We start from the raw sequence: 26,778 nt of genomic DNA on the forward strand, positions 1-26,778 counted from the left end.
AGGAGGATTGTGTGACCATTTGGAGTATTGAGAGTGGTCCCGGTTCTTCCATAGAGGTGTCAGGTGTTAGGGGAGTTGGAATGAGAGCACTGTGAAGGTGAATGGCAGCAGGAAAGCAGCAGGATGGGGGTTGAGGGCCACTTGTGGAGCAACATCTCCTGTCTGTGGGAGCACTCAGTGACAGGACACTTGAACCTCTGGGAGGTCCCTTAAGGAGGGTTTGCAAGCCTCTCCTTGAGAAAGGCTGGGAAACCGAAAGGAATGGAGGGAAGGGGAGACCTCAGGTTGGTAATTGCTGGGCCTTTTTTAAAAAGAAAAAAGGACGTTGGTGCTGTCTTTGGCAGGACAGAGGAAGAAAGTATAAAGGAAGAAATAGGCAGTACCTACACATCATCAAGTTAGATGGCCTGGAAAGTCTTTGTTGCAGGACAAATATTGAAAGATTCAGTGAGTCAAATGGCCATGTCCAAATGCATAGATGGTTGGCCTTATATAGGCCAAAACATATGTTTAATTCACTTAGGTTTCTATATTTTGTTTCAAAATTGGTGCTCTGTTGAAAGTCAAAATTAACTGGTCTGTTATGACCATAATTTAAAATACCATGTTTTTTTAATTAATTTTTATTGGAGTATGGTTGCTTTACCATGTTGTGTTAGCCTCCACTGCACAACAAAATGAATTAGCCATACACATATCCCCTCCCTTTTGGACTTCCCTCCCATTTAGGTTACCACAGTGCATTAGGTAGAGTTCCCCGTGCTCTACAGTATAAAATACCATGTTTGATAGTGCTAATAACAACTTAGTTTCTTTGGATCAAAGTTTTTCCAAATGTCCGTGGCAAACATTAAGAAATTTAGGAAACGTATAATTTAATTTAAAAATACTAATCATATTTATACACATTTTCTGCAAAATGATAACTCAAATAATGGCAGCTCATTTTAACCTCGAACATTTCAAAACAACAACAAAAAGAAACATCTCTTTGCCAAATAAGAAGAACCCAAACTTTTGGCTGTCTACAGCCTGTGAGCTGACTTCATAATTTTTCATCACTATCCATGCCTTCTCAGGCCACTTAACTATTTTTAGAAGCAGACAGTGTTGCTGATAATGTAGTATATCCTACACGTTCAACCTTTGCAAATCATGCCATCCAGGGCAACAGACTTGGTGAGCAAAATCTCCATGGTCATTTAGAAATATGAACTGTCTAGTCAAGTTTACAGTGCTTTTTTGTTTCCCCTCAGTGTGCAATGCAGTTAAATATTACCTGTATGTTTCATTTAACTCTATGAGATTATTGAAGGTTTCTATTTTCAAATTCCTGATTAATCAAATTCAACTAAAAATAAAAATAAAGATTCATTTATGTATGTAAAAAGTAGGAAATAATCCTTTTCTTGTTACGGGGAGAGGAAAGTGGGGAGAAATCCAGAGTAAACATAAAAATATTGCCGTTCAAACATTTTCAAAATTTAAAAAAAATTATTTATAACTGTCAGAAACTTACATGTGATAAGAATGTTTTATCACAGACTCTGGTACAGGAGATTTCTAGAAATTAGAAAAGTAGAATATTTCTATTATAGTAGTAAGGGCAAAAATATATATTCCAAGAAGTAATTTTTAAACACTAAGTGGAAATAAGGCCCATAAAAATGAATGTTGTATGTTGTATATTTTCCTTCCTGGTTTTTATTATTTTGAAATTGGTCCTTCAGCCACCAAGTGGGATGATGGTTTCTGAATAGTGTTTACTTTTGATGATAGCTTTGTCTCCCCCTGTTGTTCAAAATGATAAAATACAGCACTCTGGAAACAGCAAGGCTCTCCGTTCCTCCGGTATTTGTAAGCTGACAAGAAGTATACAGATACCCTCTGAAGTTTTATGCCTGCTGTGTTTCTCTCTTTGCTGCAAGAGGAGCCTTTTCTTTTAACCTGCATGCCTTTGAAGAACTGACTCAGCATATTCATGGCCTCTAAAGGTAAGAGTAAATATAGGCAGCTAATAAATTTTTCTTTATATTATGACTGAAAATACACAGTTCTAAGGGTGTTACAATCGGTGAGATTGATACTTTAAAACCTGTCATTTAGTGCTTTTCAACGTTGGAATTTTTAACTTTGAACTCCAAGGAGCATGTTGCATTACATTTTTTAAAAAACCCTCTATCTGATAGAATGTAAAAGTTAAGATGCAAACAGTGTTTTTGTTATCATAAATATAAACCTAGTGACTTGATGTGAAAAGCTGCAGAATAAAATTTAGAATGGGAATATTTAATGCCAAACACAAAGACAAGTTGATATTCCCAGTTTAAAGGGATTTGTAGAAAACTTTTCACACATAAGTTAAAAAGTGTTAAAGTACAGTTCAATATTTTAAAATTTCCCATTTGTTGTTTAAAATATGTGATACAGCCATTTATTATAGAGAATTAAACATGTGTTTTCAGGAAATCCTAGTAAATTTAATGGACTAGAAGTAAAGATTTCTGAACTATGAAGCAAAAATCTTTCAAAATTTCTTTGATGGTAAATTATATCTAAAAAGCAAACAGAAACTAAGCAAGCAGATTAAAGACTTTGGGAGGGGGAACTGGTAAGTTTTCCTCAAATTCCTAAAACTGCAAATATCATTAGTGTTGTCTCACTTAAAGAACTTCTCAGGAGACAAGGGATGTGCTTGTTTTAGGTAATGGGTTGCAATCTCACAAAAAATACTTGTGAGATGATATAAAAATGAAATTATAATGTGTTTTCATTCCATTATCAGAAGAAACCATTAAACTCTAGGCTATAATGGAAGTGAAGAATTATGATTAGTATAATTGGTGGAAACCTTTTAACCTAATTACAAATAGGATAATAGAGTTCACAATTTAAAATATCCTAAATTAAATTAATGATCCATTCAGAGAAACATGCATGCTTATTTGCTTCCTTTATCAAAATAGACTTTGGATGATATTTAATTTGGAACAAAGGAAGTAATCTTTTCACTTTTTGTCAACATGTAGCATACATCAGTCCCTGAGTATCACTGGGAAAGCTCAAACAAATTGTAAAATATAGACGTGAAACATCAAAATTATGAATTTTAATACATGTGTGCTTCATTTTTATATTTGAAGACAGACAAACAAAATCTTGGCAAGTTCTTTCTTTCATTTAAGACTGACACTAAGACTTAGTCCAAAACACTTCATCACTTTATCAAGTAAGAGTTACAGCAACAACTGCAGCCTGTAAGGTAAAGAGTTGCAGAGTATGTGAAATATTTATAAGCTAGTTATACATTTTTAAAAGAGTAGATAGAAATTCAAAGCCAGATAGAAATTCAAAGGAGTTCCTTCTTCATTTGGTGGTCTGAGTCTCTGAAGAAACTTGTGACTAGAAAGCAATATTATGATCAAAATATGATTAATCTACCAAAAAAGCAGTGATGCTCAGTAATGATAGGGGCTCAAGACTAAACTTAGAGGCAAAACTTACGGTAGAAAACTAACACTCTTGCTCCATCCCACTCAAAATATTTAACAGATGAAGTGGGTAAAACATCTGTGAGAGACCCTATACTACTTAAAAGAAGTGAAAAGTGAAGTTTCCTTTTGAATTAGAAATCTGGTTTTAGGGGGCAAGTTGGTTTATCATCATTATTTACCTAAAATATTTTTGTGGAGTTTTATTCAAATATATTTAAAGACATTATTTATTATGTCATGATATTTTCTGGCCCATGAAACTGTATTGGCAATTAGCATTTTCCCACGGAATACAGGCTAATTAGACATTTCACACATTTTGTAGGAAGGTCAATCAGCACCACTAAATCAAAGGACAGTCTGGATACTGGATGCCATTAGAACTGAGGAAATATTTGTGTGGTCTGGAGTCCCCTGGTTTAGTATAAACAAACAGAATTTAAGAACAGGTTGGTCTCAGACTTTAAGTTTGAGAAAAACAGGAGTTTCCAGGATGATCTAAACTGAACAGAAGCTTCAGTTTAGGTCTTCAAAGGCTGTGCTGCTCCAATGTGAGCTGAAATCCCAGAAGAGAAAGCAAGTGACCTCAGAATGGTGATCCCAGCAGTCTCTAACTGAGCCTCTACTCCCCAGTAAAGACTTTGGACATGATCTGCTCTGGGCCCCAGTGCATTAACATCTCTTAATGCCATGAAATCTAAGGACCTAAAGACCTGGGTCAGAAATGTAGAGCCACTTGCCAGACACTCAAGAATCTACCGCGTTTTGTTTACAAGATAAAATTGGAGTAATTTGCTAATCTTTTCAACAATAAAATTGGCAATGAGAGAGAATCTAATAGGCTTCTATCAGCTATTATTAGAAATTAATCCCTACACATTTTTTTTAATTGAAGGATAACATGTGTACAGTTAAGTGCATAAAGGCACCAAACTTAAGCTCCATGATTTTAAAAATCAGGATGCACTTGTGTAACCACCACCAAGATCAAGATACAGAACATTTCTGGCACCTCATAAAGTTCCCTTTCTGGTCAATAGCCATGCACCTCCACTCCCAAGATGAACCACTATTCTGAATTTTATCATTATGAACTAGTTTTCCCCAGATCACAATTTTGTCTCTGCTTCTCTGAAAGTCAATGACAACAGTGTTTTGGGCACTAATGCCAAAGAAAGGAGGTTTGTTGCCTTTATTATTTTCTAGCTGTTATTGCGGTAGTGGCCATTTGCTCCTCTCCCAGATTTGACATGGTGTTACCTAGTCTTCCTCTCAGTTTACTCAGTTAGTAGCTCTCGAGAAGGGCTAAGAGCAAGAGGAATTCTAAAGTCTATATATCCTTTGTGTCTGCCCCAAATCTGAGAGAAGTTCAGGATGGGGGCCTTTGGGGAAGCAAATTGTTATAATATTATCAGTGTGGAGCTCTCTTTTCATGGGGCCAAATGACAAGTTTGCTTCCATTCATTCCTATCCCTAAAGCGTGTCCAAATTCTAAATGTCACAGACCAGTATAATCTTAGAAATCCATATTGGTCTCTTCCCACAACCTTATTGTTAAATGAATAAATGAATCATTTGGCAATTAATGTCCCTCATTAACACCAAATGTACACATGACTTTAATGAGCCAACTGTTACTAGAAACAGTTTATGTCAGTGTCCAAAGGACCACTCTTTAGGTGCCTGTGTTCCTTCACCAGGTTTGTTTGGGTTTTTTTAATCCCTCTCAGATGCTCACCCAGGCTATGCTTGAGAAGCAATGAATGAAGAGGAATTTATAATCTCCAAAGGAAAATCAGTCCTTTCTTCAGATTTATTTTTTAGAGGTTTAAAAGATTCAGAAGAATACCTCCTCCCCCTTCACACACACATATTACATGAACCTGGGTATCAGTGCTGAAGAGAGACCATTCTCATCTACTGTGAATTATATAGCTGTCACTCCAATTTTAGTATATGTACAATGAGTGCTTATCCAAATCTTTGTGCATCTGTTATAAATTTCTTCTTCATATTAATCCAGAGCCAGTTTCCTTGTCCTTCCCATTCATCGTTTTTTTTGTTTGTTTGTTTGTTTTTTTGCGGTACGCGGGCCTCTCACTGCTGTGGCCTCTCCCGCTGCGGAGCACAGACTCCGGACACACAGGCTCAGCGGCCATGGCTCACGGGCCTAGCTGCTCCGCAGCATGTGGGGTCTTCCCGGACCAGGGCACGAACCCGTGTCCCCTGCATCGGCAGGTGGACTCTCAACCACTGTGCCACCAGGGAAGCCCCATAGGTTTTTAAAATAGTCTAAATTACTTTTCTTCATAATGGCTTCTCTGATATTTGAAAACACCCGTCATGAACCTTGCTTGCTCCATACCTACACTCAATCTAAAACAGCAACGTCTAAACGAAATGAATGCACATGTGAGAACTCTGACAATTTGGCTTAATAAAGATGAGAAGTAAAAACACTGATAGTCTTTGAAAGAAATAATGGTATCTAATGAGGGAGACAGCCAAATGGCAGTCATGTGAGAAGAAAAGGGAAAAATAATAGTAGAAAGGTAATAAAGTATATTTTTAACAAAGAAGAAGAATTTTGCATGCACCACGTACAGGTCTTATGCATAATATTAGGCTCCAGACTAAGGCAGTATAAATAGCAAATCTCCGAATTTCAATCTAAGACATAATTGAAATAGTAACAATTTTACCTGGCAATAATATAGAAAACAGGTGATTAAAAAATCAAAGCCAAACATTTTAGAATTCTGCAATTCTTTTATCCTTTGTAATTTTGGGTGAGCTACAAAGGGATTCATACTGTCAAAATTTTTTCGGATGCTTTTATACCAAGCACTGAGAATTCAAAGCTAAATTAAATATTACACTGCCCTTAAGAAGCTCATAAATTAGTTACAAATATTCCCATTAGTTCTCAAAGTATATATCGTCAGACCAGCAGCATTAGTTTACCTGGGAACTAGTTAGAAATGCAAAATTCTCAAGCTCCACACCCACTCCAACCACAGAATTAGAAAGTCTGGAGTGTGGCCCAGCAATGGGTGTTTTAATAAGCCCCCCAGCTGGTTCTGGTGCAGGCTAAAGTATAAGAGCCCTGAATTACATCTAGCCATAGCAGTATGATTGATAAAAAGAGACAAAATAGCCTTGGAAATTATGAGGCACCTTCATAATATTTGAGGAAGGGAGAATATGCTTGAAAGTCATAGTTATGATTTACAACCTATGTCTAAGGTTATCCTTTTATGAGTAGAGAACATCTAGTTTCTTTTGCCATTGATTTTCTTTTTGCAGTGTATAATCTTTTAGCTCTTTGAATAGAAGTTTCACTTGTCTTCAAAAAATATACTTTCTAAAATCATTTATTTTGCCCAAATTATCCAACTTTTCTCACAACTACCTCTGGTAGTCTTCCACAGTCCTTTATCTCTGGCTTCGGGGTCAAGTGGTGCTGACAGTGAGTCGGAAAAATGAAGGAAAGGGCACTGTAGTGAGAGGCTACTGTGGGAGATACTCTACCCTCTGAATTAAGAGGAAGCAAATATTATAAGACAAACTAAATAAAATGGTCTACATTTAAATACGGACTGGGATGGTCATTCTCTTGCAGATGCACAGAACCAAAGAAGCAGAAGTCTGCCTGGTTTTCTTCCGGGAGCTTCAGACCCAGACCACGGCCTTCACATCTCACCTTCCAATCCAGGGAACCAAGTGTGGCAGCGGGGTCCCCCTCCACCAGGGAGTCTCCCTCCTGGTCTAGAATATTTAAGCCAGGTGCTTTTATCTATTTCTACTAAGTGTTTGCCCTTAAAATGAATATAAACTTGATTTCTTGCCTTTCAATCAAGGCTGAAGAACTTCAACAAATAACTTACTGAAGTGAGAAAAGCATTATAAATCATGAAATTATAAAATCTGTCTTTTATTTATTTCTGTTATTTGGGAAGAAACATTTTTCTTTTATGGTCACTTCTAATTTCCTTGTTTAATTGTCAGAGGAAGAACACTAAACATTTTTGATTGAGCTGTTTAGCACATTTATCATTTTACTGCTCATTGCTCAAGGTGTCAGCACATTTGGCCTGGAGAAACTGTCTAATATGTCTAGTCACCTACAGCTATTTAATTAAGGATATTGAGTACCTGTCTTAATCAAGGCACATAAATGGTATAAAACCTAGTCCCTGTCACCCAAACGTTCTGCAACCTCATTGGCAAAGACAAAAAATGATGACAAAAAATGCAAGGCTGGGTACTAGAGCCAGATAAGCACACAATTTTAATTTGCACAGGTGTACAGAGAAGAGAAACGTTGCTAAAGATCAAAGTACTCAGGAGAGACTTCTGCAATGAGCTGAGAGTTCAACATCTTCAACTGAATCTCAAAAAGGTGGATGGAAATCCAAGAGAAAATCAGCCTATCAAGTTAGCATTGTCTTCTGATGCTCTTGCATCTCCAGGCCAATTTGCTTGAAAGATCGTATTATCATTAGGTATAGCCACTGTTCTAGTCATTGGAGGGTAAGCAATGATTCAAGCCTTATAATAAATCAATCAAGAAATATTATCACCTGAATTCTATGGCACATAAATAGCAATTGATATTTACGTATATTATTGTTGCTTTTGTATTTATCCTACAAAAGATTAGAAATACACTTACACTAATATTGAGATGTCAGCACATCTGCTGCAATTTTCAGCTTGTTTGGCACTCTTTCAAACTATAAAGTCTATCTCCTTTATCAAAATCAAATCTCTGTGTTAATTCCCTTAAGGTGCAAGAGATTTCTGTTATGCCTGATAGGGTTTAAGCTGCACGCAGCATATGTTCCTGGGAAAATGTTTATAATTGCAGATGCCTTCTCCAGAAACCCACTGGCAGACAAATGTACTTTAGAGACTGGAGAGCTCAGGGAGATATATAAAAGAGCTGGAAAGGCTAACCTACCATCTTCCATCTGCAGGAAGGATCAGCTGTAATAGCTGACTAGAGTTGATTAACTGCTGCAAGCTGTTTGGGAATGTTGTCAGACAAGGTTTCGCCGAGTATAAAAGTGATATACCAGTGCCAGAGGGCTGAGGTTTGATGATCCCATATGGTCATCACATAGTCTTCTTCCATCCATGAATGATGACACACCCGGAGCCAGATGCTTGACATGAATACACTTTTTTCATATTTGATAGAGATATGAACCCGTTGGCTGCAGTTCTAAAATGAAGTCAATTTTCCAAACATACACCTTTGGTAATCTTTTTCAGAAAACAAAAACATGCCACAAATTGGTGGATATTTTACTTCAAAGGGAAAGAAAATTGATAATCTTTATAGTAAAAGAACACTAATTTGCTTTAAAGTGGTGCATATAGAAAAGGATGAATGCACATTTTGAAAATTGGTGGATATTTTACTTCAAAGGGAAAGAAAATTGATAATCTTTATACTAAAAGAACACTAATTTGCTTTAAAGTGGTGCATATAGAAAAGGATGAATGCACATTTTGAAAGTTTAATACTACTAGTTTGTAAGAAACATATATATAAAGAATTTTGTGAGTTAACTTTTATCTAAAACCATAAGGTTAAATAAAACTATGAAGATTTGAAAATAGTACATGCTTCAATAAACAAACAGGAAAATATTCAATAAAAATCCTTCTAAGTTAAAAAACTCAAAGTAAAATTTTAAAAAACTCATCTATTCTCCTTTAATCAAGACTATCCAATGACTACTACTGAAAATCATGTTTCCATTAATAATTTGAAAATAAACTCCCAAGTGGTGTGTGTGTGTGTGTGTGTGTGTGTATACATACATATGTACATGCACATACTTATATGTCTAGACATGTATATATATGTTGTTCATGTAGGTTAAACTTAAGAATAAAACCAATACATTCTCTTTCCAGATGGATTAATATGTTCATAATAGTCAATAACATTATATCTTATAAGCGTCAAAGGATAACTATTTATAATTTAGTCACCTATAGCTAAGAGTAGTGAATCAAAGCCTACAAGGACACATGTAAAGATCACATTTATCTTGCTACATGTATTAAATGGAATCAATGATACCTGTAAACCTGATAAATTATACATAAGAATTGATTCTTAGTTACATATCCAAGGCTGTAATTAGGTTTCCATTCTATACCTTTCATACTTCAGGAGTCCTTTACTTGCCCTGACACCCAAATACATGACACAATCTCTTTAGACTTTCCAACAATTCCTAGTTCATCAATTAATAGCAAAAGATGAAAAGGGCTCTTTTGGACCATGGTTTATAAGTGGCCTGGGGCGATTTAAAGGAAACTACAAGAACAACCAAAACCAAGACCCTCAAATCCAGGACGTTTGCCCACAGAGGTAGATTAAGTCAAATGTTATTACAGAGGATGGGTGAGTATAAGAGTAAATAGGGAGGAAAGGTACTCAGAAGTCCCATAGCATCACTTAAGAATTGTTTCTCCCAGTTCCTAAGATTAGTTTAGTGATGTGGTACAGCAGAGTAAAGAGCACGTCAAAATCAGCGGCATTACTGCCTGGGTTCAAATCCCAGTCTAACCACTTATTGATACATGCTCTGTGATGTTGAGCAAACTACTTTCTCTCTCTGGGATTGTTTCCTCACATGTAAAATGTAATGATATCTAGCTCTCTGATGTGTGTGAGGATTAAATCAGACACTATGTCAAAAAATCTGGCACAGTGACTACCTCATGGTAGTCATTAAATAAACAACTGCTATTATTAGGTATTAGGTACAACTTCCCTTTTCAACCAATAGTCTTTAAATTTCAAGGCTGAAAACTTGATCCATGACACAAATAGTCAAAGCTCCTAAACTCAAACTTAACTTCTGCCCCCATACTCCTTCTCTATGTCTAAGTTACTCCTACATAGATCCACTGCTTAATAATTGTGCATGTCCTTTTGAAGCTTACCCCTTCTCTTTCCTCAACTCTCCATTTTCCTCAAAAGAGGAGAACAGAACTAACAATACTACACAACAAAGACCGATTCAAATTTTTTTAAAAAACTTTGTCATAGTTATTAAAATATGTTTTAGAATATCTTAAATCATAAATTTTGGAAAAAATATTTTTGTGAATCTTAAAATGGAGGTCACATGTACTTTTATCAATAATAAGACTTAAATAGAAGAAACGATATTAGTTTTTACCTCCAGCTCAGGATATACAAGGAGAGTGAATGAAATAAGGTAATGTCATATTTTCTGCGTTTGTGATGCCCAATCAATTCCAACTGTTAGTATCGATTACTTTCATTTAAAAGTTATCAGTGAGTATATTAATGTGAAGGGAGGATAAAGTGAAGAAAATTTTAAGGCAAGATAGAAAATGAAGCATTTAAAAAAGTAATAATCAGCATTGCACTCAGTGATTTTACCTTAGTGAATCTTCAAGTATTGAATATCAAAAGGAAAACATACACAAATAAAATTCACTCTAAGAACATATTTTAAATATTTCCTTTAAAAAGCAGTTTGTACTGTATTCTGTTTAATAAGTCACTCCTCAACTGTGGCTACTTTATCTCTGTAAATTAACTTCATTTCTAATTACATAGGCAAGTTTTAATGTGTCATGCATTTAGTGGCTTAACTCTTTTCTGCTTAAATTGGTACTTTGCTGGCATCAGCAGGATTTCTGGGTTTTCTTCCCCTAGTTCAAAGGAAGATGTGAATGAGAAAATTTTAAAGAATAGCTTTTTTCAGCTTTAACGAAGACGTTTCATCACTGTGAGGAATGAGTTACTGCATGTCAGAGTGAAAGTAGAGTTATAGGGCTGAGTGGAGAGGCCATGCATGCAGGTCATTACTGTTTTGTTTCATTTTGGTTCATTTCTTTTAAAAAGAGAGAGAAAGAGAGAGAGAGAGAGGTTTAAAACCTTATAGGCGTTCTTATTCAGATTGTTTAAAAATATTCTCAAAGATATTGTTTCCAAGAGCTACACTTTTATCTGATTTACCACAGAAAAAAACACAGAGCTAATCACAGTTGCTAATGTTATTCTGGGCAATTCTGCCTTGAAATTTTCAGGGTTCTTGTAATTTTTAAATTTTACTTGAATAAAAACCATGTTAACTTCTTTTTCATTATAAAATGTGAGCTGTTTTCAACCATTTCTCTCACAGAGAACATGAAAATCATCTAATTTCAGGTAGTCTAGTAAACAGGTTAATAGTAATAGCTGCAAAGGTTTTCAAAGACCTGTGATGTAATACTTTTTATTTCCTTTATGTCGTCTTTTAACAGTTAGACCTGATAATTATACACCAGCAGGTGGAGCTTCTTGGAAGTAAGTATATTATATTCTGTAATTATTAAAACTGTTGAAATGTTTTAAGTTTCAGAAGTTTCTTTATATCTAAATATTTTATAAATGATAAAGTTAAATGTTTAAGATAGATTAAAAAGAGCACTAGGCTTATTTTTTAAAATAAATATTGAAAGTAAAATTATTAGTTTGATATAGATAAACATAAAAGCATAAAACTCCCCAAGTCTTTGATGATACTGTCATTAGGAATCTAATATTATTTTTAATCTTAAAGTAATAAAAACTATTTGGTCATTTCCATGGCTGCTAATAGTTTAAATTTTCTTAATGCTGTAATTTCAGACATGGAAATCAAGGTTGAGACTAAATAACAAAAAATCATCAAAACAAAATATGTTTTATCATAGTGTCAGTGATTCATCAAATAGGCAAATCATTTAACAATACACAAATTTACAATGATGACTAACTGAATTCAAATTAATCAAGTATTTTTGTCCTTAACTAAGATATGTCAAAATTGTAATTGATAGCATGCAGCTGTAGATATAATACCAGATAGAGATTTTAGACATAATCATTACTATCAGTGTGAGTTGTCTCAGTAAATTCCATAACAGTGATAGAATTATTATCTGAGTATTTGATCCTTCTTTACAACATTGCTTCCCTAGTTGAAAAGTGGTACTATATGTGTCCAAGTAGGTCATATATCTGTAATCAAAATTTAGTAATTGCACAACTTTGTTCTCAGAGTTTACTTTGATTTCTATGCCTAAATCCTCAAAATTTCGAGCACGGAAGTAGATTTGTCTGAATAAGATACCATATACTTAATAACTGATCACACGCTCTGTTTTCTTTTAATAACACAACCATTTTTACTCATATAAAGTTTTGATAGTAAGCAATAAGCATGATTTTGATAATTATCTTTTTTTGCTCCATTAGTGATACTTGGCACTGAGACCTCCAACAAATATGAGATTAAAAACAGCTTGGGACAAAGAATTTACTTTGCAGTGGAGGAAAGCATCTGCTTCAATCGTACTTTCTGTTCCACACTGAGATCTTGCACTCTGAAGATCACCGATAACTCGGGTCGAGAGGTGATTACAGTCAACAGGCCCTTGAGGTGTAACAGCTGCTGGTGCCCTTGCTACCTACAAGAGGTTAGTCTTTGGCTCTGGGTGTGCTTGTATTTTTCCATGTTTGGAAAGATCAGTAATTATTTCTTAAATAAATGGCATTCATCTGGAGATATGGGGCAATTAACCTTTCAATTGGTTGAATTAGAATGTTGCTCCTTTAGGATCAGAACAGCTTGAGGATTCGGTGATTCACTAAATTTTTTTTTCCTTTCCAACCAAAAACTATAGTGGCTTCTGTGATGTTAATCGGTAACGACAGCTCATGCATCATGTAAATGAGACACATCCTCCTGAATCTCTGTATTAGCCACGTAATTGTAATAGATATAAGTTCCACCATTAAGCAAATCTACCGTTTTTCTTCTCTTATTGGTGCAAAGTTCAGGGAGTGCTGAGTGATACTAAACTCTTCTAAAGTATTCTCTTGGGTAGGTATTATTTTTAGCACAGAATCTCAGGTTCCATTCACCCATTTACGACAAACTTCAAGGTTTAGCAAAGACTATGTTCTTGTTCTAGAGGGAATCATCTGATTCTTACATTTTTAATATATAATAGATTTTCATCACGAATAGATCTATAATAATAACTTTCATTGACATGATGCAGCTAAGTTGATATGGAAAATATACTTACTTTGATGTTTTTGATATCATAACACCTCTATAAGTTAGAAGGAATAGATTTTACTCTCTACATTTTGCAGTTGAGGAAACTGGGGCTTAGAGAGTGGAGGTTCCTTACCTATGATCACACATATAGAAGATACAATAAATGGGACTTGATCCAGGTGTCTTTATTCAAGCCCAAGCTTCTCTATTGAGGACCTATGTATAAATAGTCTACTTAGCACAAAGGAAAATAAATAGTAATATGGAACTCTCCTTAATTAGAGAAGTTTCTCACAATATATATTGAAGCTAATTCTCCATTTATAGGCAATTACCTGGCTAAGTGATAGGATTGCTAAGGTACTTATATACGGAGCCCAAAAATTTTTATACTTTTACTGGGGATATTCAAGATCTAATATGCCCCAAGATGCTAAACTTAGTATAATCCAGAATATATGCCCATTTGAAAATTTCTGATAATTGATGTTTTATTTCAAAGTAGCCCCATGTCATATAACTTAACCATAAGACGCATCCTAATACTGATTAATATGTTTTTTAATTTGGTTAAAATCACATCAGTTACTTTAAAAGTTATCCTAGAACAAATCTATATAATTCTAAGAAGACTTGTTGAAACCACCTTTGTCCATCTGAAAACACTACCGACATGCACATAAGACTATGAACTTAACAAATAAGGAGAGACGAAAGGAGATCAGATGATGAGCGCTGGTTTGGTCTAAAAGCAAACAATGTTCATCATTTTCACCCGCTTCCAGCTTATTTTACAAAGTATTTGATTTGGCTACATAAATATGTTGAAATACAATATTATGGACAATGAAGAAATCAGGGGAATAAAGAATGATGGAGTAAAATACTAAAGTCAGCCCTGAAAATGCAAGTGCTAGTCTTTAACACTTCGGACAAAATGAAACAAATCAAATTGGTGTGTAACTCTGCAAGAAGCATTTGTTTTTAACTGAGCACAGAGAAGCTAGAAGTTGGCAATCCAAAGAGAAAAAAGTCCATAATAATCAGTAAGTGACACTTAAAAATAGATGTGTGTTGTGGCCACAACTGAGAGGGGATGGAAACATCTTCAATGCTTGACCAATTACTGTACTTGGAACAAAATGGCAAAGAAGCCAGTGTCCCAGGGTCAGAAAACAGCTTTGGGATAGGTTCTCCTTAGGGAAGGAAGATCAAAGACATGGACGTTTAGCGCATAATGCAGAACACATATCTATATAGTGAATTTCTTTGTTTCTATAAATTATTTAAAAAAAAACCAGTATAAGATAGAAGCAGATATTTAGAAGCTTTTATATACTGTTTAGAAGTAAGCTGACATTATAGTAAAATTAAAATACAACAACTTTAGGAAATCTTATTTTATTATCTCTTCTTACAGTTAGAAATCCAAGCCCCTCCTGGTACTATAGTTGGTTATGTTGCACAGAAGTGGGACCCCTTTCTGCCTAAATTCACAATCCAAAACGCAGACAAAGAAGACATTTTGAAAATTGTTGGTCCTTGTGCAACATGTGGCTGTTTTGGCGATGTGGATTTTGAGGTATGATTGACAAAATGAAGGACCGTTTTCACTTAGGTCCTGATTTTTTGCAACATAATTCAATTTTTAAAATGTTCAAATCATGAAACATCTCTGAAATAGATTTAGAAAATTATATATTTGTGAAATAATGTAACAAGTAATATTGTACATGCCAATAATAACTCATAATTCCAAAGATAGTAAGTTCAAGAATTTTTTTAAAACATACTACAAAAATTTGATTTATGTGGAATATAGTGCCTATGGTATAAAGCAAATACATTTAATTCAGAATCACCAAAATTACATCTTCTTTCCTACATCCCTGGTGGTAACATATTCAGTCCTGATCTCAAGAGCACACTCCATTAAAATACCATTAATTTAAAAGCTATGTTCATAAGACTTGTTAACTTCATTTTGTAAAACAATCTATTCTCATGTAAACATATTTGTGTAAATTGAATGTTAAAAAACAGTAATTACTTGCAAATTCAATGTGTAAGAATGTGAACTATCTTAACAGATTTTCCTAGAGGATACAGTATAATTTAAAGTATGTATTTCTTTTTCATTTCATTTCATTTCACTCCATTCATTCATGTATATCCCACATAGGACATTAAGGTTGCAGGATTTCAGGGAACACTATTCACCTAGGATACAATGTACATTTTGCAAAATGAGCTGTCATAACTCCAGCCCACGCCAAAAAGACTTGGTATAACTTTCCTAAGAGTAAAGGATAAAAATATGCCCTATGATTGAGGAGAGCTTAAGAGTTTCATTATTCATGGTATAGACATGGCCTAAGTAACTTTCTCTATTTTCTCTCCTCTACTCCCATACAGAAAGTGAAAGTTTATACTGAATCACTTTCAGCCTTTGAATGAGAAACAGGGCAAGCAAATGAATAGTGGATAAAGTTTAACTGTAGATTCCTTCTAACTGAAAAGAACTATAGACTTTTGATGTCAAAGTCTGAATTTCCTGTGTGGTACATTAGCCCAGAGAATTTTTCGAATGAAAAATAGGACTTAGGGTTAGTTATAAAGGAATGACCTAGTAAATATCTGAGTATAATATAAAAATGAAATTGAGCAATGACTGATAATATTTAAACATATTAGTAATTATAAAATCTTAGCAATAAAAATTAAAAGGTTATAAGTTGTACTTAGAAATTATTTTTTCTAAAAAATTTCTTCTAAAATATTTCACATATTTTTTTCTTTTTTGATGAAGAATTCAGATTTAAAATCTGGACTTCAGGTAAAGGAATCATGGTTAGACCATATAATTGAGACTATGTACCTGCTGCCATCTTGTGGTAGCCTGTCCTCAATTACTTGAGGCTATTAAATTCTCAATCTGCATACAAAAACAAAAAGAAAAAAAATAAATAAATGAATTACAATGGATTAAAAAATGTCAGAAAAGCAAAATTCCTGAAGAGTAAACTGGAAAGTTAAATCTACAAACCTATGCTTATATAAAGGAATGAGTACCATCATTTAATTGTCATTTAAAGATGATGAATAAAATAATTCCTATCTCTCATGAAGTAAATATATGAAGAAATGTAAAACCATCTGTATCACCTTCAAATTTACAACTTCTTATTTTCTTTTCAAAGGTGAAGACCATTAACGAAAAGCTTACAATTGGGAAGATTTCAAAGTACTGGTCAGGATTCGTAAACGACGTCTTCACCAATGCTGACAACTTTGGAATTCACGTTCCTGCAGATCTAGATGTGACAGTCAAAGCAGCCATGATTGGTGCTTGCTTTCTCTTTGTAAGTGCAATCTTAAAAAGCAAAGGTGATTTATTTCTTTCCTTTTCCCTTGTTGATTATTATAGAGCCAATCCCGTTTTAGACAGCATTTACTCCAAAGAGTAAGTTTAATCATAGAAGGTTAGTTTGGGGCCAACATTCTTCAGAAGTCAGAATGTACAAGCCTGCATTTCTATTAGGCAGGTCTCCTCCAGTGGCCCTCATACCCCCTCTTCCTCGAGGATTGATACCCCGTCAACATCTTACTCATCATTTCTCGAAACCTGAGTTATCCTTCTCTTTCAATTTTAATTTAGACTTTTGGCTTATTTTCACTTTCACTGAAAAATATTTAAACTTAAATATCATATTATTTATCCTGTGTAAAGTTCAGGACTGCTTAATAGCTTACCAAGGAGTTAGGTGATATTCAGAATGTGAAAAGTACTGTTTTCTTGCCCTTCCAATATGTACATAGATACATGAGTAGGCAGAGATGAGTTAAGATGTATCAGTTTCTATTATTACAAAGATATGATGTCTTTGTCCTTTCTTCTCAACTTCCAATTTCATTAAAAAACATTTTCTTCTAGATTGGTGATAGGAGAACAGAAGTCAAGTAATACCAGTGCCAAAGGTATTGGCCTTTGGGCTGGTTTTCCTGACTTTCCTTCTGATATCTCCCTCATTGCTTACCATCTTCAGTGCATTCACAAAAGCTCATGGAATTATAAAATAAACCTACATTCTTCCTCTCATATTTTGTTATTCTTCAGGGTTTTAGGATCCTAATCTTATGGTGATATTAACGTGTGCTGCTGTGGGGGAAAAAAAATGGTCCTATTTACTTAGTCTCTTCTAGAGACACTTGGGAATTATATTAACTAAAAATAATTCCCCGGTGACATCACAGATGGATACTTAGAGTTTAATTAAAAATATATATTAGGGGACTTCCCTAGTGGCACAGTGGTTAGGAATGCACCTGCCAATGCAGGGGACACAGGTTTGATCCCTGGTCCGGGAAGATCCCACATGCCGCGAAGCAAGTAAGCCGGTGCACCACAGCTACTGAGCCTGCGCTCTACCGCCCGCGAGCCACAACTACTGAGCCCCTGCATGAGCCACAAACGTTGAAGCCTGGGCACCTAGAGCCCGTGCTCCGCAACGAAGAGTAGACCCCGCTTGCTGCAACTAGAGAAAAGCCCGCACGCAGCAGTGAAGACCCAATGCAGCCAAAAAAACAAACAAACAAAAAACCATATATATATTAGGATTTTTTTCTCCAGCAGCTTAGAGAAACTATTTTAACTTATTCATTCCCTATCATTGGTAGACGTAGAATTAATACGTAGAGAGCTAGGTTTCTATACTTACTAAGTCATCACTTACCCTCAATTCCCATTTTCATCTACAGATCTAACCAAGTCCAGTCAATTTTGCCTGTCACCTAATACTTTTTCAATTTCCCACTCTCCTTACCTGTTTGGTAAGGCTTTTAATTTGCCACTTCCTGCTCACCCCTTCTATTTTTTGACGATTTCTGCATTTCGACACCAAACATGCCAGTGATCATGTGCGTGCATGCACGTAAATGTGCGCACACGTGCACACACACACACATGCCCTTTTCCCAAAACCTTAATTTGGCCTTTCTGTTTAAGCCCCTTACTTAATATTTATATTAAAAATAGATTATCTTTAATCTGCCCTACTGACCTATTTTATGTAACAAGCTGATGGCAAATATGCACTGTCAACAATTCCCTATGCCTATAAACTGAAGAAGTACTGATCTAGATAACATCCAAGTAATCCGAAAGGATAACTTTTTAACTCCAGTGTCTGAGGGAGAAACACACTCACTGAGACTATCAGACAGCTCCTATCCATTGCTTTTCCTTTCCTTTTTACCATAATATAAAATATTTGCACTTTTTTCGATAATATAGCTTTTAAGATAATTTGTCACCAAGAATTGTCTTTATTGCTGTCTCCATTTTATTACCTTGGGGTGAGAGAGCTTTAGAAAGCTGTTGGTGTGAGGATATTCCCCGATCCAAACAGCAAAATTCACAAGTGTAATCTCATTATTGGTCTCTTCTTGTTTGAGGTTACCACTACACAACACACAACTCTGACCCCTCCCCGCCAAAGTTCCCTCTGGTATACTTCCTCAGATGACTGCCGAGTTACTGACCACAAAGTCCATAATGATATGTCTACCTCTTGTTTAAAGGTCAGAGTCTATTACAACTTCCCACGCTGACCCAGACTGCCCTACAATCTAATTCTAAAAAGTCTTGATCACCCCAAATTTGACTGGTGATATCATGCTGATTCAGATAAGGTTTCCAAGTTACTTGTACTCTGTAAATTAGACATCTAAGTGTCATGAAGCGAAAAACTTTGATTTCTCTCCTACTGATAAATCACATGTTCCTGGAGCACCACTGGGAAACATAATTGCTTTATGTAATCAAAGCTTACATGTGAGACTCTTGTTGCCTTTTTGTAAATTCACTCATATTCCATTTATTTATTTGTAGGATTTTATGTTCTTTGAACATTCGCTTGCTGGATTATAACAAGCAAGATGACAAAAACAATAAAATATGCAGAACAGATTTCAGTAAGTAAAAGACAAGTTTAAATGATCTTTTTCCCTTTGAAGAGGTCTGTATTTGATGCTAATTCTTTTTCATTTTCTTCTAGAAATCCCCTGGGCTCTGGATTTCATTTCTGAATGGCTTGAGTATTGGCTTTTTTTGGTAACAAAATGTTAATTATTATATTTATTAAAGCATAATGTAATGAAGCAATTATCTGGTTGTGAATGCATGATAGCTAAAGACAAGATGACTGGCCTTAGCAGAGTGTCGCTTGGAGAGATTACCATTCTTTCTTTTTATCCTTTTGAAGTTATTGCATGGTAAGCATGAAAGATGAGAGCTAAGGCTTGCAGCATCACTGATGAAAATTCAATGTTTAGAGAGCACTTTGAAGTTTTTCTGGTACTAGGGCTGGTTACTAATCAAAAGGACTGGATTTCTAAAGTATTTTTTCATAAATAGTCTTTTTTGCTTTGTTTATTAATCTTCTTATTGTAGTGAGACATTTTTACGTTATGTTGGAAAAGCTAAAAGTTGGGTAAATAGTACGTTTAAAGGTGAGACGGAAGATAGATGAAATCAATTTGTTCTAGTGGCAAAAGGCACAGTTACATTCCATAAAAAAGATAATATTTACAAATCAAAGTATGTTTTAAATACATACCCATGCTAGGGATTTAAATAAGCATATTAATAGACTTCTAAGTTAGTATTAATAAAGCAGTGGTATAGAGCAGGAATTTTATCTATTTGCAGTAAAAGTTCAGTCAAAAAAGGGATCTGAGGCTCTGAAAAATAGACAACTCCAGGCCTTAAAAACAAGCAAACAAAACAAACAAACAAAGCCTTAATACATGAGGCAAATACAGATGTCAGGAAACACAGCCAATTCAATCAATTAACGCCTTCCATTTTAATGTTTTCATAGTCCTCCAGATTACTATGTCTAGTTGTCCACACATTTCCAAAGTCCATTCAAAAGGAAAATCTTTTTTTATGAATGACAATAGTCCTCTCCCCTCTTCAAAATGAGGAAACAAATTTGTTTTAAGCAAAGCAGCATGTAGGCTCTACTTTAGAGTTACACAAACATGCCAGACACTATGCTTGCTGTGACTTTCTGGTGGGGTAACAAAACGAAGTAAAACAAAGAAAACTCAGGCAGTATGTGGAAGGCTGCCTGGCAACCTCTCTTTCCCCACGCTACCCTGCCCTCCATGTCCCAAATGTTCTCCCTAAAGATGATCCTGCTTTCATAGCTTTTTCTTATCCTTTACTTTGATTTCCAAAATGAAAGATTTTTGTAACTGATGTTACAACAGCAGCACAGCAGTGGTTGAGACTTTCACAGTGAGGCAAGAATTGGAGAAAGAAAACACCATTTGTAAATACTGCCTTTTAATATGACAATATTTTGGATTTTTAAAATATTTAAATGAACCCTAAAACTAGTGAAAAGAGCTACTTAATACCTACATCTAGTGGAGACTCCCCAAGAATCAAAATCTTTCTTAGAATATAACACTCATTTTAAAGTTGGCCGTATTAAATGAAAACCTGCTACAGTATTTGCTCACTCCAACAGATTAGGACCCATCCTTTCTCTCCTTCTTTGTTAAAGATGAAATTGATCTTTGAATGTCTTCTATGCACCACTTTTGTCTTTACCACCAAACATGAGCCCACAAAAGACTAGGGAGACTCTTGCTTTTCAGTGAAAATTTTAATGAAAAGAAAGCAGCTCTAAAAAAAAAAAAAAAAACAACAACAACAAAAAAAGAAAGCAGCTCTAGAATGACATTTTTCCTCACTGCATTTCCTTGGCCCACTATGCTCTCAGAACACAGGTTCCAACCCTGTTTACTCTGAAATATGCTGGGAAAGTCTTGACCAGATTCAAATTCTTCCCTTTCATTCATTTTTTCATTAATTTAATAAATACTTCTTGACTCCCTCCTATATGCTCAAAATAGAGTGCCCCTGCCCCATGAAGCTTACAGTTTAAAGAGATGGCTATTAATCCAATAATGACACAAACAGAACTTAGATTTTCAGCATGAGAAGTGTTAACAGGAGATAGACAAGGTTCTCGGTGAGGTAGGGATATGTGACTTGGTCAGGGAGTGAGGGAATGATGGTGCATTTAATATGTGTAGAGTAAGTCAGAGCAGGAGGAAGAATGTTTTAGGCTGAGGTACTAACATTTGCAAAGCTTTCTGATGGAGGAAAAGGAGGACATGATAATCTCAAGTGACTTAAAGAAAGCCAGTGATGGAAGTTCAGACAATGGAGAGGAATGTGGTACAAGATGAGAATGAATGGAGTCTGGAGGCCATGTTGAAGATTTTAAACTCTGTTCTATTAGCAAACCATCTGATAAAAGTTTATAAGGAGACAGTTGACTGATGAAAGATTAGATTGGTGAGAGGCCTTGAGAAGGTGCTCATGGACCAATTAGTGTTACTAAAGTAGTTTAGACGACAGCTAATGGTAGCTCGGATTAACATGATGCTCATGTAAAGGGAGAGAAGTCAGCAGATTCAAGATATATTGGGGAGGTAAAATCACCCTTACTTGATGCTGGGTTGAAAATGGATGTTCAAGGGAGAAAGGGGATTTCTGGCCTATAACATGTAGTGACAGAGAGAACATTAGAAGAGGATCTGGTTTGGTGGTAAAGAAAGAGTGTGGGTTCAGTTTTAAACACATTAAACCAGTAATGCCTCTAAGTCTTCCAAAAGGAAATGTCAAATAGGCAGGTGGGCATCTTTTCATCTAGTGTATCTGTGGAGAGAAAGATGAGTTTATGAGAACTATATGGACCCACAGAGATCTGAGTAATCTCTGGTTTACTTCAAAGGTATCCCTAACAAATATTTTGAAACCTGCATGGACAATGAATTCATTCATTCATCTAAATAATACTTTATGGAATTACTTCTGTGTACTAGGCACTGTATTAGCAGTGGGGATATTATGCTAAGTGGCCATTATTCCTACTCTAAAGATGCATTCAACAAATACTTGTAAAGTGCATATTATGTGCTAGGCACCTATGTCATCAATAAGTTGCAGCAGTGAACAAAGCAACAAAGTACCTGCCCTCTTAGAGCTTGCATCCTAATGCAGATAGATAGTAAACCAACAGGGAACAAAAATATCATGTAATTATAGGTGATCATAAATACTGATAAAGAGTCTATCACTCAATATCTAAAATAATAAACTGAATGTATTTCTTGCTAAGGCAAGGGAGGGCTGAGCTTATAAGACACAGTTTATAAGCAGAGAACTTACAAAGGGTTTTGGAAAAGTGTGGAGTTTAGAATCTGGAGTATTGGCTTTAGCTATGGAAACAGGTTTACCAGAGTAAGACTGTTGCTCACTGGCTGACTCTCAGACATCTGTTCACTGGATGGAAGCTGTTGCTGATTATCTGATTTTCAGTCTGATTTTCAGGAGTTGATTGCAGGGGATGTTGCTGATTTCCCTTCAGAAGTGTGTGCACTTTTGTAATCAGTCAGACTGATTAAAACAAGTTTAATACAGCACACCTCATTTTATTTCACTTCACTTTATTGTATATTTTACAAATTGAAGGTTTGTGGCAACTCTATGTTAAGCAAGTCTATGGGTGTCATTTTTCCAACAGCATTTGCTCAATTTATGCCCCTGTGTCGTAATTTGGTAATTCTCATAATATTCCCAACTTTTTCATTATTATTTATTTATTGTAGTGATCTGGGACTAGTGATCTTTGATGTTACTATTGTTAATTGTTTTGGGGCACCATGAACAGAGTCCATATGAGATGACAGATTTAATCGATAAATGTTGTTTGTGTTCTGACTGATCCAACCGACAGGCTGTTCTCCCATCTCTCTCCCTCTCCTCAGGCTTCCCTTTTCCCTGAGACATAACAATATTGAAATTAAGCCAATTAATAACCCTATAATGGCCTCTAAGTGTTCAAGTGAAAGGAAGAGTTGCAGATCTCTCGCTTCAAATCAAAAGCTAGAAATGGTTAAGCTTAGCAAGGAAGACATGTGGAAAGTCGAGGTAGGTTGAAAGCTAGGCACTTACACCAGTTAGTAAAGTTGTGAATGCAAAGGAAAAGTTCTTCAAGGAAACTAAAAGTGCTACTCCAGTGAACACATGAATGAGAAGAAAGCAAAACAGCCTTACCGCTGATATGGAGAAAGTTTTACTGGTCTGGACAGAGGATCAAACCACCCAAAACATTCCCTTAGGCCAAAGCCTAATCCAGAACAAGGCCTTAACTCTTTTTTGTTTTATGAAGGCTGAGAGAGGTGAGGGAGATGCAGAAGAAAAGTCTGAAGTTAGCAGAGGTTAGTTCATGAAGTTTAAAGGAAGAAACTGTCTCCAAAACATAGAAGTACAAGGTGAAGCAGCAAGTGCTGATGTAGAAGCTCCAGCAAGTTATCCAGAAGACCTAGCTAAGATCATTAATGAAGGTGGCTACAGTAAACAGATTTTCAATGTAGGCAAAACAGCCTTATACTGGAAGAAGATGTCATCTAGAACTTTCACAGCTAGAGAGGAGGAGTCGATGCCTGGCTCAAAACTCCAAAAGACAGGCTGACTCTCTTGTTAGGGGCTAAGGCAGCTGGTGACTTTAAGTTGAAGCCAGTGCTCAGTTACCATTCTGAAAATTCTATGGCCTTTAAGACTTATGCTAAATCGACTCACCCTGAGCTCTATGAATGGAACAACAAAGCCTGGATGACAGTGCATCTCTTTACAACATGGTTTACTGAATATTTTAAGCCCAGTGTTGAGACCTACTGCTCAGAAAAAAAGATTACTGCTCATTGACAATGCACCTGGTCACCCAAGAGCTCTGATGGAAATGAACAATGGGATAAATGTTGTTTTCAGGTCTGCTAACACAACATCCATTCTGCAGCCCATGGATCAGAAGGCATTTCAATTTTGAAGTCTTATTCTTTAAGAAATACATTTCATAAGTCTGTAGCTACCACAGATAGTGTATTCCTCTGATGAATCTGGGCAAAGTAAATTGAAAATCTTCCAGAAGGGATTCACCATTCTAAAAGTCATTAAGAACATTCATGATTCATGGGAAGAGGTCAAAATATCAACATTAACAGGAATTTAGAAGAAGTTGATTCCTAGCCTCATGGATGACTTTGAGGGGTTCAAGACTTCAGTGGAGTAATTAACTGCAGATGTGGTAGAAACATCAAGAGAACTAGAAATAGAAGTGGAGCCTGAAGATGTGATTGCACTGCTCCAATCTCATAATCAAACTTTAAGGGATAAGGAGCATAAGGAAGTTTCTTATGGATGAGCAAAGAAAGTGGTTTCTTGAGATGAAATCTACTCCTGGTGAAGATGCTGTGAAGATTGTTGAAATAACAACAAGGGATTTAGAATATTACATCAATTTAGTTGATAAAGGAGCAGCAGAGTTTGAGAAGATTGACTCCAATTTTGAAAGCAGTTCTACTGTGGGTAAAATGCTATCAGATAGCGTGGCATGCTACAGAGAAATCGTTTGTAAAAGGAAAAGCCAATTGATGTGGCAAACTTCATTGTCTTATTTTTAAGAAATTGTCATAGCCATCCCAGCCTTCAGGAACCACCACCCTGAACAGTCGGCAACCCTAGACACTGAGGCAACACCCTCTACCAGCAAAAAGATTACAACTCGCTGAAGGCTCAGATGATGGTTAGCAATTTTTAGCAATAATGCATTTTAAAATCAAGGTATATACATTGTTTTATTGGACATAATGCTATTGCACACTTATTAGACTACAATATAGTACAAACATATGTTTTATATGCACTGGGAGACCAAAAAATTTGTGTGACTCACTTTACCGCAACATTTGCTGTATTGCAGTGGTTGGGAACTGAACCCACCATATCTCCAAGGTATTCCTGCCCAGGTTTTGATTATTATTCTTTGCTATAATGAACAAGCAGTTATTTCCCAGGAGGGTGAAAACTTTATATTCCCAAAAACCATGAAGAAAATAATTCAAGATAAAAAAAAATAGAGAGAAATGAAGCTGCTGTTACTTTTGAACAGCAAAAGGAAATAAGGCAGCAATTCATAAGAATATTTGGGAAAAGAGAGTTCCAGGCAGATGGAAAAGCAAGTGCAAAGGCTCTGAGTCAAGAGGCTGCTGGACAAGTTTGAGAAATGCTGGAAGCCAGGGCAGTTGGAGTATATTAAAACAAAGGAAGAGAGGTTTGAGCTGCAGTAGGAAAAGTGGCCAGGGGCTGGATCATATGGAGTCTTACTAAGCAAGGTATGGAAGGGTAATTGATAAACCCTGGAATTTGATTGCATGTGGGATGTAAGGAAAATTAAGAATTCATGGATAAAGCCCCAGTTTCTATTGTGGCCATGCCACTCACCAAAACAGGTGCAATTTAGTTTTACAGGTGCGATGATAAAAGAATATACATGAAGGAACAAAAAGAGAAAGAATTAAATACATTTAGGGTGGTAAGTCAGAACCCCTAGAGAGTAGATAACAGTACCTGAGATGAGTGTGTGTCCTCCAGGCCAGGTGGGGTCAAAGCCAGGAAGTGTATGTCTGGGAGAACATTCCAAGCCAAGAGCACAGCACTAAGGCACAGAAGTGAGAAATGTCATTCTCAGTACCAAGAATGAAAAGCACCCAGGAGTTCAGGATGCACCTAGTAAGTTCATAGTTTTCTTGGACAACGAGGCCATACTTTCCAACTCAGCTCTCCTCCAAATTGTAGCACTAGATCATGATTCAAAGAATAGCTTCTTCTCCTGGATGTATGTTCTATGTCTATACTTGACCAAAGCATCCTCTAAGGGCTGTGAAAAATTATCTAGACACTAGATTGAACTCAGAAGCTGAGTCTGAGTGAACCAACAGGTACAGAGAAAAACAAAACAAATCAACAAAAACCTTGAATATTCGTCCCTATGCAGAATATTCTGGAGGAGAAAACCTAAAACACACCAGATAAATCACCTATATTTCGCTACAAGAGAGGTTTTGATAGATGATCTGAAGAAGCAAAGTATAGCCCAGACAGCACACATAGCAGTTCACTGAAATTCTGATTTCTTGGAACCTTAATTAGAGGTTTATATACATTTGTTTTAGATTTGTTGTTGTTTTTAATCAGAATAAGAATAAACCTAGGAAATAACATAAAATTTTAATATTTCACCATTTACTCATATTTTTCAGTTCTGTCATAT

The 26,778-nt window shown here is 35.7% G+C and overlaps 1 protein-coding gene across 1 annotated transcript; it reads left to right on the forward strand.

Annotated features, from left to right (window-relative positions):
• The first annotated feature begins 1,981 nt into the window (after window positions 1-1,981).
• On the forward strand, window positions 1,982-19,514 carry PLSCR5 (phospholipid scramblase family member 5). Its single transcript, XM_029215210.1, has 7 exons — window positions 1,982-1,994; window positions 7,117-7,280; window positions 11,799-11,841; window positions 12,775-12,995; window positions 15,006-15,167; window positions 16,786-16,947; window positions 19,476-19,514. The coding sequence occupies exons 1-7, from the start codon at window positions 1,982-1,984 to the stop codon at window positions 19,512-19,514; spliced, it is 804 nt and encodes a 267-aa protein (XP_029071043.1).
• The last annotated feature ends 7,264 nt before the right edge of the window (window positions 19,515-26,778 follow it).

This window comes from Monodon monoceros, unplaced genomic scaffold (assembly GCF_005190385.1).
Source record: "Monodon monoceros isolate NGI ecotype Baffin Bay Population unplaced genomic scaffold, NGI_Narwhal_1 Super_Scaffold_11, whole genome shotgun sequence".
Taxonomy (NCBI): domain Eukaryota; kingdom Metazoa; phylum Chordata; class Mammalia; order Artiodactyla; family Monodontidae; genus Monodon; species Monodon monoceros.